At 55.4% G+C, this 15,666-nt stretch overlaps 1 protein-coding gene across 1 annotated transcript; it reads left to right on the plus strand.

Moving 5' to 3' along the window:
• The first annotated feature begins 163 nt into the window (after nt 1-163).
• Nucleotides 164-15,641, plus strand: PRKD2 (protein kinase D2). Its single transcript, XM_020978470.2, has 18 exons — nt 164-826; nt 3,064-3,202; nt 3,646-3,777; nt 4,883-5,037; nt 5,163-5,385; nt 6,784-6,861; nt 6,971-7,124; nt 8,341-8,458; nt 8,607-8,684; nt 8,934-9,195; nt 9,303-9,355; nt 9,678-9,750; nt 10,942-11,047; nt 11,233-11,395; nt 13,370-13,468; nt 14,078-14,345; nt 14,934-15,019; nt 15,151-15,641. The coding sequence occupies exons 1-18, from the start codon at nt 542-544 to the stop codon at nt 15,409-15,411; spliced, it is 2,733 nt and encodes a 910-aa protein (XP_020834129.1). The 5' UTR covers nt 164-541; the 3' UTR covers nt 15,412-15,641.
• Nucleotides 15,642-15,666: the final 25 nt, after the last annotated feature.

Raw genomic sequence — 15,666 nt, forward strand, 5'->3', positions numbered from 1 at the left:
CCCTTGGAGCCCCAGCCGGAGTTTTGGGGGCCGCGGAGTCCCCTGGCCCCCCTCTCCGGGCCCCTGGGCCCTGCTCCCCCCTCCTGCCTCCCTGACGTCACCGCAGGCCGCGCCGATTGGCTGCCCGCGCCGTCGGTCAGGACACTTCCTCCTGGGCCGCCGCTGTCGAGTTACAAAGTTCCCAGCGCGGGGGGCGGGGGCGGGAAAGGAGCCCCGCGACCCCCGCCCGCCCGCGGCTACCGCGACTCCGGCCCGCCGAATCCGACCCCGCCCGGTAACCCCCGAGTCCCCGCCCCCAATACCTCAGCTCCCCCAGGTTCCGATCCTTTCCGTCCGCGTGGGGGCCCCGCGGGGTGTCTGGACCTTTCCGTCCCCGGGTCCCCCGTGTCCCATCCCTCTCCTCCCGAGCCGGCTGATCCTCCAGGAGCGAGGAATCCCTACTCCAGGGTGCACCTCTCTGCCCCCGGTCCACGCGACCCCTTCCCACGATCGCGGGTGGATGCGGGCGTGAGGCGGCCGGGCGCCACCCCGTAGCCCCCCGATGGCCGCCCCCGCCGCTTCCTCCGCTCCCACTGGGCTCCCGCTCTCCCCCGGGCCGGGGTCGCCGCCCCCAGCCCACGCGGGACCCGAGCTGTCGCAGCCGCCGCCGCCGCTGCCACCGCAGCAGCAGCAGCAGCAGCAGACGCCCCTCTTGGTGCTGGCCCCGGGCTCCGGCGGGGTCTCCTTCCACATCCAGATCGGGCTGACCCGCGAGTTCGTGCTGCTGCCCGCCGCCTCGGACCTGGCCCACGTCAAGCAGCTGGCGTGCTCCATCGTGGACCAGAAGGTGTGGGGCTGCAGGCTGGGGAAGGGAGCTTGGACCAGGGAAGGGGGGCGCCCGGGGGTTCCTGGAGCAGAGGACTGGCCCCGCCGACGGCTGCCCCACTGGAGACACCAACCTTGAGCCCCAGAGAGGCCCAGGTCATGGCAGCTCTCCTGACCCCCAGGACAGGGCTCTTTCCTTGGAAGGGGCTGAGGGGCCAACACCTGGGTGGGGGCACCCAAGGGCTTCAAGCCCGGGTAGGCGGAGAGAGCACCGGGAAACTCGGCGTGTCTTCACAAGTTTTCTGGGAGAGGGAGCTGGAGGGTGTGTAAGCACTAGATGGGAAGGGTCCAGGCAAGCCAGATGTGTGTGTGGGGGAGGCAGAGAGGAGGGGCAGGTGTGAGCCCAGATGTTGAGAGAGGGTGGTTGGGCACTGACCGGCTCTGGTCTACCCCCCCCCCCCCCCCCCCCCCCCCCGCGCCCGTGGGTTAGAGGAAACTGGAAACCAGAGATGGGTTGCAGGGAGGGCTCTGGAGGCTTAGGAATATGAGGTCTTGTGTGTGGTGTGTATGTGTGTGTGAGTGAGAGTGTATGTGGTGTGTATGTATGTATGTGTGTATGTATGTATGTATGGTATGTGTGCGTGCACCTGAGTGCATGTATGTGTATGTGATATATGTGTATGTATGGTATGTGTGTGTGTGTGTGTGTGTGTGTGTGTTTGTGTGTGTGTGTTCCTGCACGTGCATGCGTCTGAGTGTGCCTGGGGAGAGGTCTTTTCTCCCTTCAGTTCTATCCTCTCTCCCTGCCAGCTGAACTCTGGCTCCCCTTTGAAACATGTATTCCCTCACTCAGGTCACTGCCCCAGGAGGCAGAGAATATGGGGAGGGGGAGCCTCAGTGAGATGGGAGAAAGAGCCAGGGAAGTGAGAGGAGGGAAGGGGCCCAACCCTGGGGAGTGTGGCAGGCCTTCAGGAGAATGCTTGGAGATCTAGGGACATCCTGACTTTGATGTCATAGAATGTTAGACCCAGAGAGTATCTGAGCTGGCAATGACCTTAGAACATGGAATGTCCTCTATGGAAGTGCCCTTAGGACAGGAAATATCAAGAACTGGGAGTGGGGCTGGGGCTTAGAACTTGGAATGTCAGGGCAGGGAGGGCCCTTAGAACATGGAGTATCAGGGCTGGGAGGGCTTTTAGAATGTGATGTGTCAGGGCTGGAAGAGACCTTAGAGCAGGGAGTGTCACAGCTGGGAGGCAGACACCTTAGAGACAACTGAACCCACCCCATCCCCTGACTAAAGAGAAGGAAAGGGAAGCTAAGGCCCAGAGAAGAGAAGAGACTGACCTGAGCCCACAGAGTCAGCTGCTAAGGATGGAGCCTAGGTCTGCCAGATCTGAGGGGGCAGGGAGGATGCAGGCCAGCTGCCCCTCATCCCTTACTCTTGGGGCCAGGCCCCAGCTCTCCTTCTCCCAGTTGAGGCATGTTTACACCTTCTCTATCCTCTACCTGCTTTGGTTTCATTTTCTGTTTCTAGGCTGGTTTCACTTCCTGACACCCCCCCCCCGAACTGATCGAGAAATGTGCCTGTGAGTTGTGGGTGGAGGTCGATTAGGGACAGTGATGGGTGCAGGAGGCCTTTGGCCTCTGGGTGGAGGTCAGGGGCACTTACTCCAGCCCACCTTTTACCTGGAGCCCAGAACCCTGCCCGTCCTCGGCCCTGCTTCACACTCCAGTCTGGAAGACAGAAGACTCAGGTTTTGGGTCCTAGATTCCTTCCTCGGCCACTGTGGCAGCCACTGCCTCCCTTTAGCTCCTCCAAGGCTGGGCTTCAGGCCAGGTGTTTGGAGAACAATAGGATCCGGAAGGAAACTGGGGGTGGGGGACAAGGGTCTAGGGCTGGGACCACCAGGCCTTCCTGCACAGCCCAAGAACCCAGAGCAGACCCCAGGTGTCCAGGTCTCCCCTCCCCTCTGCTCTTTGCACTGACCCCACCCAGTCCAGGCTCTCATCCCAGAACACCTGGACCTCTGTGTGTGTGTGTGTGTGTGTGTGTGTGTGTGTGTGTGTGTGTGTGTGTGTGTGTGTGTGTTTCTGTCTGTCTCTGTTTGGGGGGTGGAGGTGGAGAAGGAAGGGAGGAGCAGGGGCTTTGAGGTCCTTGTGTTTCCGGGGGAAATGGGCCCAACCCTGGGAGGGTTCTGGGCTGAGTCAGTAGAATATTTGGAGATTCACTAACACCTTGACTCCCCTCCCCACCAGTTCCCCGAGTGTGGCTTCTATGGTCTCTATGACAAGATCTTACTCTTCAAGCATGACCCCACCTCCGCTAACCTCCTGCAGCTGGTTCGGTCTGCTGGGGATATACAGGAGGGAGACCTGGTGGAGGTGGTGCTATCTGGTAAGGGAACTGGGGGGGGGGTGTCACTCTGTCATGGAGACTTGGGGAAGCAGATAAGGGTGAGAGGATCCTTTGAACTTGAGAATTATGAAATCATAGAATCTTAAAAAGGCAGATCTGGAAAGGACCCTTTTGATGACTACCCCATCTGACAAAAGGGGAAACTGAGGCTGGAGGAGGAGAAAACTTCCTTGCCCATGGTCATGCAGTGAATTAGTGGTGGAGAAGAAGAACTGGGGGTTGTCGTCCCGCTCCTGGGTCTCCCAGGACCCTTTCTAGGGTTCTTTCCTTTCAGTTTTTCATGAGAAGGAAAGCGAGGAAACAAGTCTTTATGAATTGCTCACTCTGTGCCAGGCCACGTGCACAGAGGAGGTCAGGATCCCTGCCCCTTGTCCTGTCCTCTCCTCCTAAGGCCTGACCATGAATCACCCGCCCTCTCACAGCTTCTGCCACCTTTGAGGACTTCCAGATTCGGCCACATGCCCTCACGGTACACTCCTACCGAGCACCAGCTTTCTGCGACCACTGTGGGGAGATGTTGTTCGGGCTGGTGCGCCAGGGCCTCAAGTGTGATGGTGAGCCGGTGTTAGCGGGGAGGAAATGAAGAGTGGACGACGGGGGCCTCAGGGCGGGTTTAGTGTGCAGAGGTGTACCTAGGGCAGGGTAAACGGGGCTTTGTGCTGGGGCACTGAAATTTAGGAGCTGCTCTTTTAGCAGAAAGAAACAACTGAGCTTAGCACCTAATTAGCAAGATTTTGTTTTTTTTAACCAGACTTGTGATTTCTTTGGTGTAGGGAGCTCCTGGGCAGCAAGCCCCCCTGCCAGGACAGATCAGTACCTGCCCTTCAGCTTGTGGTCTTAGAAAGTTGCCTTAGGGCACTGAGAGGTTAGTGACTTCCCCAGGGTCACACAAACCAAGTGTTCCTGGCTTGGAGGTGCACTCGATAGACATGCTGCCTGTAGGAAGAATAGTTCAAAAGATTAGAGCACTGTCACCTAGTCACACTTTTAGATGAGGAAGCTCAGGCAGAAGACAGCAACTTGGTGAAGGTCATACAGGTAGGAAGCACCAGAGATGGGATTTGAACCCAGGTCCTGAGACTCAAGTAGGGCCCCTCCCTCTGTCCCATACACACTGCCTCTTAAAAAGGGGGAACTGAGGGTCCTGCTTGTTCCAGTCCCCAAAACTCTTAGGTATGACTCTCTGGGTGAGAAGAAGCAGACAATGGAAGAGGTGGGACCCTGTTAAGGGAGGAGAAGGCGGCTACATTGGGGTCACCTCAGAGGTGGAACATTTTCTGGGTTCTGTGGCAGGGAGAAATAAGGACCTTTAGCTGGAGGGAACCTTCTGGGAGATGAGAGGCACCCTGGGGGGGTTTCTTTTGAAATGAAGGAATCTGGGGATGAGGCTGACAAGGGAGGTACAGTGATGTGGAAGAGTCTTGGGAGGTGTTTTAGGAAGAATTAAGGATTGTTGGAAGGATGCTAGACTGGCCTCAGGTCCGGGGAAACATCCTGGATGGAATCTAGGGTGGGTAGGCAGTTTGATGACAGGGTTGAGGACCACCATCTGGAAGGGGGGCTGAGTATATGCTGGAGGGGACAGGGTCCGGGCTGCCTGGCTTCTTAACAGTAGCAGCATCTGGGCCTGTCCCCTGAGCCTCTCCCCTCTGCTTCCAGGCTGTGGGCTGAATTACCACAAGCGCTGTGCCTTCAGCATCCCGAACAACTGTAGCGGGGCCCGTAAGCGCCGTTTGTCCTCCACCTCGCTGGCCAGTGGCCATTCCCTTCGGCTTGGCACGTCTGAGTCTCTGCCTTGCTCGTCCGATGACCTGGTGAGGGCCCTGGGGCCGCTGCTTGGTGGTAGCAGGGGCAGGGCATGGGAGGGTCCTGCGCAGAAAGGAGCCCCAGGCTTGGTAGGCGGGGAGAGGAGACAGTGACTTCCTCTCCTTCTGGACAGAGCCGCAGCTCAACTGACGCATCCTCACGCCGCCTGCCCTCATCTTCTTCTTCCTCCTCATCCGCATCCTATATGGGCCGCCCCATCGAGCTGGACAAGCTACTGCTCTCCAAGGTCAAGGTCCCGCACACCTTCCTCATCCACAGTTATACACGGCCTACAGTCTGCCAGGCCTGCAAAAAGCTCTTGAAGGGCCTCTTTCGACAAGGCCTCCAATGCAAAGGTCAGCAGGTGGAGGTCAGCGGGGAACAAGGGATGCAGAATCTGTAGGGAAGCAGAGAAGCTCAGAATCTTAGGAAGAGACACCTAGAATGTTAGATTAGAAATCCTTGGAACCAGACATCTAGAACATCAAGCTTAGAACTGAGAACCTTGGAACCAGATACCTAGACCATTAGGCTTAGAATGGAGAACCTCAGAAACAGACTGCTAGAATGTTAGATTTATAACAGAGAACCTTGGAACCAGACACCTAGAAAAGAGAATCCTAGAAACAGACACCTAGAACATTAGGCTTAGAATAGAGAACCTTAGAAACAGACATCTGGAATGTCAGATTTATAAGGGAGAACCTTGAAAACAAACACTTAGAATAGAGAATCATAGAAACAGACACCTAGAACATCAGGCTTAGAATAGAGAACCTTAGAAACAGACACCTAGAATGTCAAATTTATAAGAGAGAACCCTGGAACAAGACACTTAGAGAATAACAGAAACAGACACCTAGAACATCCAGTTTATAACAAAACTGCAGAAACAGGTGCCTAGAATAGAAAACCATAAAAAGACACCTTTATAAAACATTAGGCTGAGAACAGAGAACCTTAGAAACAGACACCTAGAATAGAGAACCAGAGAAGCAGATACCTAGAACATCAGACTTAGAGAACCTTAGAAATACATTTAGAACTTTAGGCTTAGAATAGAGAACCTTAGAAACAGACACCTAGAATGTTAGGCTTAGCTTAGAATCTTAGGCATGGCTACCTAGAACATTAGACGTAGAAGACACTCTTTTAGTCATAAGATTTCAGAATGTTAGAATCTTACCCCCCTAAACGACGGGGATACCATTGCTTTTGCAAAGTCAGCATCATGGGGTGTCGATTCCAGAATGAAATTGGAGGATCTTGGAATGTTGGCAGCATGCCTTCATGGATGCTCGATTTGCTTCAGGAGAATCTTTGGGATTTTAGAACCTTAGAATGTTAAATCAGGATAGAATCAAAGATGTGGTGTTTTAAATGTTTGGGATCTTAGAGTATTAGACTTCTAAAACTGGGAGTGTCAGACCTGTTGCTAAAGACTGTTTCAGGCCACTGCCCTATTTCCAGAGCTGGTGGCAGGAGAGGTAGAGTTTGGGGGTCAGACAGTCTATGGGCCAGTCACTAGGTGTTTGTTAAATGCCTGCTCTGGGGCAGGCACTGGGTGTTTCTTAGTGCTGTTGCTTGGGGTCTCTGGATTAGCTGTGGGGCTTGGGGGTGAGGCCCCAAATCCTAACTGGGGAAGGGAAGTTGTTGAAATGGATGTTTCCCCATCGACGATGGGTTAGCCTGGGGAGCTGGAGGGGAAGACACCCGAGTTAGTGAGACTTTCCATTAACTCTCCCCACCTGCAGATTGCAAATTTAACTGTCACAAACGCTGTGCCACCCGCGTCCCCAACGACTGCCTGGGAGAGGCACTCATCAATGGTGGTGAGAGAGGATGGCCGGGGTGGGGGGGGAAGGAGAGGGCTGGCTTGATGGGAAGGAGACCTCTCCAGGGATCCCTGAGCTCTGTGGTCCCTTCCATCCCCTCCGACAGATGTGCCCATGGAGGAGGCAAGTGACTTTGGGGACTCTGACAAGAGTTCTATGATGGATGAGTCTGACGACTCTGGGGTCATCCCTGGCTCCCATGCAGAGAATGCCCTGAGGGCCAGTGAGGAGGAGGAAGGTGAAGCCGGCAAGGCTCAGAGGTATTGACAATAATGACCAACCTAGTCCCTCCCTACCTGTCAACTCCCACGTGGCTTCTAGCTTGCTGTCTGGCCTCCCCAGAATCCCTTTCTGCTGTGGGCCTCAGTTTACCCAGGTCCAACTAGATGGTCTCTGATGTCATGTTCTTTTACTTTTTAATCTTATTTAAATTGATACATTTTTTGTTTCCACTTTGCCTTCATTTCAAAACATATCATCTCCCACCCTACTCCCCATCAAGCCATCCCTTGTAACAAAGGTTAAAAAATAACAGCTCATCTAAACTGACCAACACCTTCGCCATCTCTGACGGCAGATGCGATGTTCTGCCCCTGCGGCCCCCTGCTCCCCAAAGAGAGGAGGCAGGTCCATTTTCTCAGCTCTTTTAAGAGCCAGCCTTAGTCATTATGATTTCTGTTGTTGTTCAGCCCATTGGTTGTGTCTGACTCTTCATGACCCCATTGGACATTTTCTTGGCAGAGATCCTGGGGCAGTTGGCCATTTCCTTCTCCAGTTCATTTGACAGATGAGGAAACTGAGGCAGTCAGGGTGAAGTGACTTGCCCAGGGTCACACAGCTAGGGATTCAAACTCAGGTCTTCCCCACTCCAGGGCTAGTGCCCTTATCATCATGATTATATGGCATTAGGTTTTCTTTTGCCAGTGTTTTCATTTACATTGTCATAGTCCTTCTGTCTGTTGTTTTCTTGCTTTTGCTATACTTCACTGTATGTGTCTTCCCGTATTTCCCTATTCCTTTGTATTTCCTTACGATGCAGAAATAGCCCTCTGCAGAAATTGTTTTGACCATTCCCCAATTGAGGGGTACCTAAGTTGTTGCCTGCTTTTTGCTACCCCTAAAAATGCTGCAATGCAACTGTGTTGGGAACCTTCCTTTTCTGCCGGGTCCTCCTTAGGTATATACCTAGGAGTAGAAATTCTGGGTCAGAGTCTAGACGTTTATGTCTCTCCCTAACCCTCCACCTCCCCCACCCCCCAGCTTTTTTTTTTTTTTAGCACCATTCCAAATTGCTTTTGGCAATGATTGGACCACTTAACAGCTCCACCAACAATGTATCAGTATGCCTGCCTTTACCCAGCTTTGATTCTTTCCTTCCTTTGCGTTTTGTTCTAAGGTGCCTTCCATTTCTCACGTGTCTGTAACTGATTTTAACTGTCCCCGTTGACTGTGATTCAATCTCTTCCCTGCTCCCAGTTCCCTCGGGTACATCCCTCTGATGAGAGTTGTCCAGTCAGTGAGACATACAACCCGAAAGTCCAGCACGACCCTCCGAGAGGGGTGGGTCGTTCACTACAGCAACAAGGACACGTTGGTGAGTGGACCTCGGGACTGATGGGTGGGGAAAGGGAGCCCCGGCTCTGCCCTCGCCTTTTCTTGGTATCACCTGGCTGGGAGATGGGCCGTGGGCCCCAAGGAGAGAGGGGGGCTGCCCCAGGCTGACGCCTTGTCCGTCCTCACAGAGAAAGCGTCACTACTGGAGACTTGATTGCAAGTGTCTTACCCTCTTCCAGAATGACACAACCAATCGATACTACAAGGTACATCCTGGGCCCTCACCCCCTGAGCTGGGCCCACCTCCTTGGGCAGGGAAATTTGAAACTGGGCTCCCAGGAAGGGCCACCTAGGGACTGGGGGAGGTTTCTTTCTTTCTTTTTTTAAATTTTTTTTTTGTTTATTTCTTACTGCTGCTGATAGAATTGGTACTGGTTGGCTCTAGAACCCAAGTCCAATTTCTTTGTACCTTGTCCCCTGAAGCATCTTGACCTTGCCCTGCTGTGTTCCACTAGGAGATCCCCCTGTCTGAGATCTTGGCTGTGGAGCCGGCCCAGAACTTCTCCCTGGTGCCTCCGGGCACCAATCCACACTGCTTCGAGATCGTCACTGCCAACACCACCTACTTCGTGGGCGAGACGCCCATCCTGGCCCCTGGTGGCCCAGGCGGCGGACAGGGGGCCGAGACCGCCCGGGGCTGGGAGACGGCCATCCGCCAGGCCCTGATGCCAGTCATCCTGCAGGACGCTCCTAGCACTCCCGGCCACGCGCCCCACAGTGAGTCCCAGGTTGTCCCACGCCCAGTGAGAGGTACTGTCCTGAGGGCTAGTGGCCTGGGCCAGGGGTGATACGACCTTCCTTATGTGTCCTTTCCTCCTCTTCAGGGCAGGCCTCTCTCAGCATCTCTGTGTCTAACAGCCAGATCCAGGAGAATGTGGTGAGACTGTGCTCCTGCATCCCTCCGGTGGTTTCTGTCCTCAGTGCCCACCTGCGCTTTCTCTGCCTGCCGCCCCGGCTCCCTTCCTGTGTCCCCGTCCCTGCTTCCAATCATCCCCCTTTCCCATTCCTGCTCCTGCTCCTTTCTCCCCCTTCCCCTGCCTCTTCCCTTCTCTGTCTCAATCCCCCTCCCTCTCCCTTTCTGCCCCTCTCGTCTTGTTTCTCCACATCTCTCTCTCTGACCCCTCTTCTGCCTTGTCTCCCCTTCTCTGCTGTTCCCCCGAAGCCCTCCCTTCCTCCCTGACCACTCTGCCTCCCCCCAGGACATCGCCACAGTCTACCAGATCTTCCCCGACGAGGTGCTTGGCTCTGGGCAGTTCGGAGTTGTCTACGGAGGTAAAACACAAAGCGCCATCGGGCGGTTGGGGTGGAGACCCCTATTCTGAACACTCGGCCACACGCTCACTTGCCATACGTTCAAGACCCCGTGGATAGAACTCTCCGTCTTTCCTTTTTGCTCACCTCTCCAGAGCCCCTCATCCATTCCCATAAAGTCTCATCTCCCGTAGTTTTTCTCCATTTTCTCCAGGAAGCCGCTAGGTGGCGCCGTGGATAGAGGGCTGAACTTGGGAGGCAGGAAGACCCGAGTTTGAATCCTGTCTCACACTTACTGTGTAACCAGGGGCAAGTCCTCACAGTCCTCATCTGTAAAATGGGGATAATAATAGCACTCATTTCAGAGGGTTGCTATGGGGATCAAACACATTAATAGATCCAGTGAGTTAATTTGCAAGCCTCAAAGTGTTATACAGATGTTTAATTGTTATTACCGATGTGCCCCTTGAGGTCTTCCTACCTTAATAATGATATTAACTCATCTACAAGACCAAAAGGCTTAGTGCAGTTTAAAGCTTTAATAGATTAAAACTGCACCAAGACTTTTGGGACACCCTATATGTATACTATAACAAGGGGTTCCTCCCTCCCTGACCTCAGATTATAGAGGACCTGCGTTCAAGTCCTGTCTCTGACATATGACTAGTTGTGTGAACATAACCTCTCAGTGTCTCCAGGCAGGTGTGTAAGATTATAAGGTGTAGAGGAGTTGATGGGGCAGCTGGGTGGTGCAGTGGTTAGAGCACTGAGCCTGGAGTCAGGAAGACCTGAGTTCAAATCTGACCTCAGACACTTCCTAGCTGTGTGACCCTCGGCAAGTCACGTTACCTTGTGTGCCTCAGTTTCCTCATCTGTAAAATGAGCTGGAGAAGGAAATGGCAAACCACTCCAGTGTCTCTGACAAGAAAACCCCAAATGGGGTCACAGAGAGTCAGACATAACTGAAAACAACTGAGCAGCAACACAATCCTGTAAGGGCGAGGTAATTATTTCTACCATTTTGCAGATGAGGAAACTGAGGCTGAGAGAGGGCAAGTGACTTCCACAGCTAGTTAGTGTCAGACCAAGCGTGCAGCCCAAGGTTTCCGACTCCAAGCCCAGCCCCTTTGGGAGCCTCACTCGCAAATCGGGCAGCCCTCTAGGGTAGGGGGACGGTGGCGTGGGATTGACCCCCACACCTGCCGCCCGCAGGGAAGCACAGGAAGACGGGCAGGGATGTGGCTGTGAAGGTGATCGACAAACTGCGGTTCCCCACCAAGCAGGAGAGCCAGCTCCGCAACGAGGTGGCCATCCTGCAGGTGAGGACCTGGCATTCCTGGCCCCAGCTCCGGGGCAGCGGGGCTGACGCTCCCTCCTCGGACCCAGAGTCCCTGTCCTGGCCCCTGCCTGGTGGGGGTGGGGGGGGTGAGGGGTCTGTGGGAAGCCAGGTGGGAGTGGGAGGGAAGCCTTGACCCCTGCCCCTCCCCCCATCTGGCCTTGGCCGAGTCTCCGACACCCAGGGATCGTGAACCTGGAGTGCATGTTTGAGACCCCTGAGAAGGTGTTTGTGGTGATGGAAAAGCTTCACGGAGATATGCTGGAGATGATTCTGTCCAGTGAGAAGGGACGGCTGCCTGAGAGGCTCACCAAGTTCCTCATCACTCAGGTGATGCCCTGGTCCTGCCCCATCCCAATGGGTCCTCTACCTGAACTTAGGGCCCCCTCCAGCTTCCCATCCCCCATACAGTCCGTCCTTCCTTCCCTTTCTTTTATCCTCCTCCCTTCTCCATCCTATCCCCATCCTCCCTCCAGCTTTTCCCCCTTCCCTGTCCATCCTATCTTCCTTGCCTCCATCCTATCCTCCCTTCTCCATCCTATCCCCATCCCCTGTCCATTCTGTCCCCCCTCCATCCTATGCCACGCCCCTCTCCATCCTTCCCTCCTCCCCTCTCCATCCTGTCCCCCTCTCCTCTCCATCCTGTCCCCCTGTCCTCTCCATCCTGTCCCCCTGTCCTCTCCATCCTGTCCCCCTGTCCTCTCCATGTTATTCCCCTCCCCTCTCTATCCTACCACCTCTCCATCCTATCCCCCTCTCCTCTCCATCCTATCCCCCTCTCCTCTCCATCCTATCCCCCTCCCCTCTCATCTTGTCCCCCTTCCCTCTCCATTCTGCTCCCCTCCCTTCTCCATCCTATCCCCTTCCCCTCTCCATCCTATCCCCTTCCCCTCTCCATCCTGTCCCCCTCTTCTCTCCATCCTGTCCCCTCTCCTCTCCATCTTATTCCCCTCCCTCTCTATCCTATCCCCTCTCCATCCTATCCCTCTTCCCTCTCCATCCTATCCCCTTCCCCTCTCATCTTGTCCCCTTCCCTCTCCATCCTGTCCCCTTCCCTCTCCATTCTGTCCCCATCCCCTCCCCATCCTGTCCCCCTCTCCTCTCTTATTCCCCTCCCTCTCTATCCTATCACCCCTCCAGCTTATCCTCCTCCCCTCTCATCCTATTCCCCTTCCTTTCCATCCTGTCCCCCTTCCCTCTCCATTCTGCTCCCTTCCCCTCTCCATCCTATCCCCTTCCCTCTCCATCCTGTCCCCTCTCTTCTCTCCATCCTGTCCCCCTCTCCTCTCCATCTTATTCCCCTCCCCTCTCTATCCTATCCCCTCTCCATCCTATCCCTCTTCCCTCTCCATCCTATCCCCTTCCCCTCTCATCTTGTCCCCTTCCCTCTCCATCCTGCCCCCTTCCCCTCTCCATCCTATCCCCCTCCCTTCTCCATTCTATCCCCTCTCCATCCTATCCCCCTCCCTTCTCCATTCTATCCCTCTCCATCCTATCCTCCTCCCTTCTGCATCCTATCCCCCTCCCTTCTCCATTCTATCCCTCTCCATCCCATCCCCTCCCTTCTCCATTCTATCCCCTCTCCATCCCATCCCCCTCCCTTCCCCATTCTATCCCTTCTCCATCCTATCCCCATCCCCTGTCCATTCTGTCCCCCCTCCATCCTATGCCACGCCCCTCTCCATCCTACCCTCCTCCCCTCTCCATCCTGTCCCCTCTCCTCTCCATCCTGTCCCCTTCCATCTCCATTCTGCTCCCCTCCCCTCTCCATCCTGTCCCCCTTCCCTCTCCATTCTGTCCCCATCCCCTCCCATCCTGTCCCCCTCTCCTCTCCATCTTATTCCCTCCCCTCTCTATCCTATCCCCTCTCCATCCTATCCCTCTTCCCTCTCCATCCTATCCCCCTCCCTTCTCCATTCTATCCGCTCTCCATCTTATTCCCCTCCCCGCTCTATCCTATCATCCCTCCAGCTTATCCCCCTCCCCTCTCCATCCTATCCCTCTCCTCTCCATCCTGTCCCCCTTCCCTCTCCATTGTGCTCCCCCTCCCTCTCCATCCTGTCCCCCTTCCCTCCCATCCTGCCCCCCTCTCCTCTCCATCTTATTCCCCTCCCCTTTCTATCCTATCACCCCTCCAGCTTATCCCTCTCCCCTCTCCATCCTATCCTCTTCCTCCTCTTCCCAGTCCATTCCTTCTTCCCCAGGCCAAGGTGATAGAAATGAAGAAGGAGAGGCCAGGAGATTAGAGGAGAAATTGGGAGGTAGGGTCTCTTCACTAGGTCGTTGCTTCGTTTCTCTCCTCAGATCTTGGTGGCCCTGAGACACCTGCACTTCAAGAACATAGTCCACTGTGACCTGAAGCCAGAGAATGTGCTTTTGGCCTCAGCGGATCCCTTCCCCCAGGTTAGCTCTTGGGGAACATTTCCTCAGCTTTGCCCTCCTGAACATAAGTTAATGAGAGGGCATTTATTAAGTACCTTCTGTGTACTAAGCACTGTCCTAGGTGCACATACAAGAGTGAGATAAGCCCTGCCCTCTGGGAGCTTATATTCTAATGGGAGGAGACAATACATATTAGGGGGGTGATGGCCAGGGAGGGGAGGTTATTTGTCTGGGAAATCCCAGGGATGGGGGGGGTGGAGCCCTTTCCAGAAGTAAGGAAGTGTTGATTGGATTACTGATCCTCCAGAAAGATGGGGGCCTATGCCTGGGGGAATGGCTGGAATGGCTGCCCCAGAGAGGAAGGCATGGTTTCTGGAGGTCTGGGCTGAGGGTGCAGGTCTGGATGGGGCAGATGTGCCAGTCTGGACCATCCCTTCTACTGAGGGATTTAGGACGCATGGAGGTTCCTCCCACACAGCGATGCTGAAGGTTGTGGGGGGCAGGCTGACAAAAGGAGGTTGGGTGGGGGTGGTACCCTGGAACGCTGTCAGCCACCTAGCTCCCCTTCCTGAGCCTGTAGTAAGATGGGGGGCCTGGCTTAGGTTTTTAAGGCCCCTTCCCTGCCAACAGGTGAAACTCTGCGACTTTGGATTTGCCCGCATAATCGGGGAGAAGTCTTTCCGCCGCTCAGTGGTGGGGACCCCTGCGTATCTGGCGCCGGAGGTGTTACTCAATCAGGGCTACAACCGCTCACTGGACATGTGGTCTGTGGGTGTGATCATGTACGTCAGCCTCAGCGGCACCTTCCCCTTTAATGAGGATGAGGACATTAACGACCAGATCCAGAATGCGGCCTTCATGTACCCAGCCAGCCCCTGGAGCCACATCTCCGCTGGAGGTACCCCCACTGGGACCAGGGGGCAGGAGGAGGAGGAGGAGAGGCTGAGGCTGATGGGTGAAGGCCAGGGGCCTAATGCTAACTGGCTTCGTGGCCTCTGTCCAGTCAGCACTGAACCTCCCATGCAGGAGGTACTCAATCCACGCAGAACTGTGGTGTCAAAGCTCAACACCCCTCTTTCCTTAATTGTTCTGATATGAGAAGGAAAGGAAAGTGCCTTGGGAGCAGGTCTTGAAATCTACCCAACCTGGGTTCAAACCCTGCCTCAGACAAAGCCCCCAGGAAACCTTCTGAGACTTGAAGGTGCATCTGTATAGAGGCAGAGAGAGGTAGCGGAGATCTCCTCATTCAAATGAACCCAGGTCCAGACCAGAAATGATCGGTCACAGAGAAAGAGATGACCAAGACCTAGTGTTGCATTGCAGGTTCATTTTAGGGTTGCCAACTAGGTACCTGCCGGGAGGCCCAAGGGGATGGGGATGAACGCATTCGTGAATGATTGAGGGGAGGAGGGCTTGGTTGATCCAGGGAGGCTCTCCTTAAGTGGCTGGACGGCCCCCCCCCCATGTCCTTTCCCCACACCCACAGCCATAGACCTGATCAACAACCTGCTGCAGGTGAAGATGCGAAAGCGCTACAGCGTAGACAAGTCGCTGAGCCACCCCTGGCTGCAGGTGAGCCGCGGGGAATAGACGGGCACCCCTCTGCCATTGGCGGAGTGGGCGACAAGGGCGGGAACTTTCCGACCCCATTGGTGGTGGGACTTGTGGGTGGTCCCCTTCCTGGTTAACTCCTCCCCTCCCAGGACTACCAGACTTGGCTGGATCTGCGGGAGCTCGAGGGCAAGATGGGGGAGCGGCACATCACCCACGAGAGCGACGATGCCCGCTGGGCGCAGTTCGCTGCCGAACACACGCTGCCCTACCCGGCACACCTGCGCGGGACCGAAGGGGGCGGGGAGTCCGGAGACGGAGACGGGGTCGGGGGCCTGGGGGGCGTCGCGCAGCCCTTCTCGCCTCAGGACCACGAGATGCAGGGCCTGGCCGAGCGGGTCAGTGTCCTCTGAGGCTGCTGGGGAACCAGGATCTCCAAGCGTCTCTGATGAACCTGACTGGCCTATTCCAGCTCCTGCCCCTCACCCCCCAACCCCCTCCCCTTACACCTGGAGGAGTGAGGAGCGAAGCCGCGGTGACAGATGACCAGGAACAGCCCTGGGCTGTGCCCTTCCCACCCCGCCCCTACACGCCTCTCCCTGGAGCACCTTCCCCTGGAACAGTAAAGGGACCTTGTCTTTGAGCCCTACCTTTGTCCGACGGTCTGT

This window comes from Phascolarctos cinereus, unplaced genomic scaffold (assembly GCF_003287225.1).
Source record: "Phascolarctos cinereus isolate Bilbo 61053 unplaced genomic scaffold, phaCin_HiC Scaffold_726;HRSCAF=1367, whole genome shotgun sequence".
In the NCBI taxonomy this organism is placed as follows: domain Eukaryota; kingdom Metazoa; phylum Chordata; class Mammalia; order Diprotodontia; family Phascolarctidae; genus Phascolarctos; species Phascolarctos cinereus.

Bases quoted from the DNA above. Each gene is read 5' to 3' on its own strand.
- PRKD2 (XM_020978470.2), top strand. From the start codon at position 542: ATGGCCGCCCCCGCCGCTTCCTCCGCTCCCACTGGGCTCCCGCTCTCC. The intron at 8,459-8,606 runs GTGAGTGGACCT...CCGTCCTCACAG, and splicing joins ACAGCAACAAGGACACGTTG to AGAAAGCGTCACTACTGGAG. The intron at 9,356-9,677 runs GTGAGACTGTGC...GCCTCCCCCCAG, and splicing joins GCCAGATCCAGGAGAATGTG to GACATCGCCACAGTCTACCA.